The sequence below is a fragment of the Phaethon lepturus genome, unplaced genomic scaffold (genome assembly GCF_000687285.1).
Source record: "Phaethon lepturus isolate BGI_N335 unplaced genomic scaffold, ASM68728v1 scaffold21086, whole genome shotgun sequence".
In the NCBI taxonomy this organism is placed as follows: Eukaryota; Metazoa; Chordata; class Aves; order Phaethontiformes; family Phaethontidae; genus Phaethon; species Phaethon lepturus.
The window spans coordinates 56,213-56,993 of NW_010545895.1; the positions used below are offsets into that span (position 1 = coordinate 56,213).

Below are 781 nucleotides of genomic sequence, written 5' to 3' on the forward strand. Positions count from 1 at the left end.
AGCGCTTCCCACGGCAGCCTGTGGCAGGCAGGCTCGGAGCTCGACTCCATCCCTCCATCCCGGCTCTAACCTTTCTCCCAGCCCGCTCTGACGCCTTTTCTCTTTCTTAATAATACTGACACACCATCTTCTTCTGCACTTTTCATCCTTTAGAGACGCTCATTCATTAACCCGCAGGGCGCTACCGAGAGCAGTTGTTAACCTGCCCCTCTGGCTCCCTCCCAGGGGAAACTGAGGCACAGGGAGGTCAGGGCTTGCACAAATCGCAGCGCGCGCCAGCGTCCCACGGGCAGCCCGTGCCGGCGTCACCCGCGCAGGGACGAGGGAGCGGGGAAGGAGGTCCATTTGGCCCCAAAACCCTCTCCAGGCTCACCACCAAGCCGCTTTCCAGTAGCTGGGGGTGGGTCCCTTGGGGTAAAGCCGCCTCTCCGACCTTCATCCCAGCTTCATGCTCCCTCTCCTTCCTCTTGCAGAGTCGGTGCCGATGGCGGTGATCATCGGAGTGGCCGTGGGAGCCGGCGTGGCGTTCCTGGTGTTGATGGCCACCATCGTTGCCTTCTGCTGCGCCCGCTCCCAGAGGAGTAAGTGTCTCCCGGCCCCACTGCATCCCGTCGGGCAGGGCTGGGGTGGGCACCTGGGTGGGGGGCGAATACAGTGGGTCACAAAAGAAATTAGAGGCTGAATTTACTGACAACGGCACCAGCACAATCTGCTCCTCATCTTGGTCCACCAAATGTTCAGCGCCGGTCGGCTGCTAGCGGCAGGGCCCCCGGGGAAGGGG

At 62.1% G+C, this 781-nt stretch overlaps 1 protein-coding gene across 1 annotated transcript in view; it reads left to right on the plus strand.

The window, feature by feature from the left end:
* LOC104622370 (kin of IRRE-like protein 3) overlaps positions 1–781 on the plus strand; it is a gene marked incomplete at its 3' end in the record, with an annotated part of 53,693 nt that overhangs the window by 48,923 nt on the left and 3,989 nt on the right. The window contains exon 12 of the mRNA XM_010289126.1: positions 474–581. Coding sequence (XP_010287428.1) covers positions 474–581 — 108 coding nt within the window. The remainder of the gene's footprint in view (positions 1–473; positions 582–781) is intronic.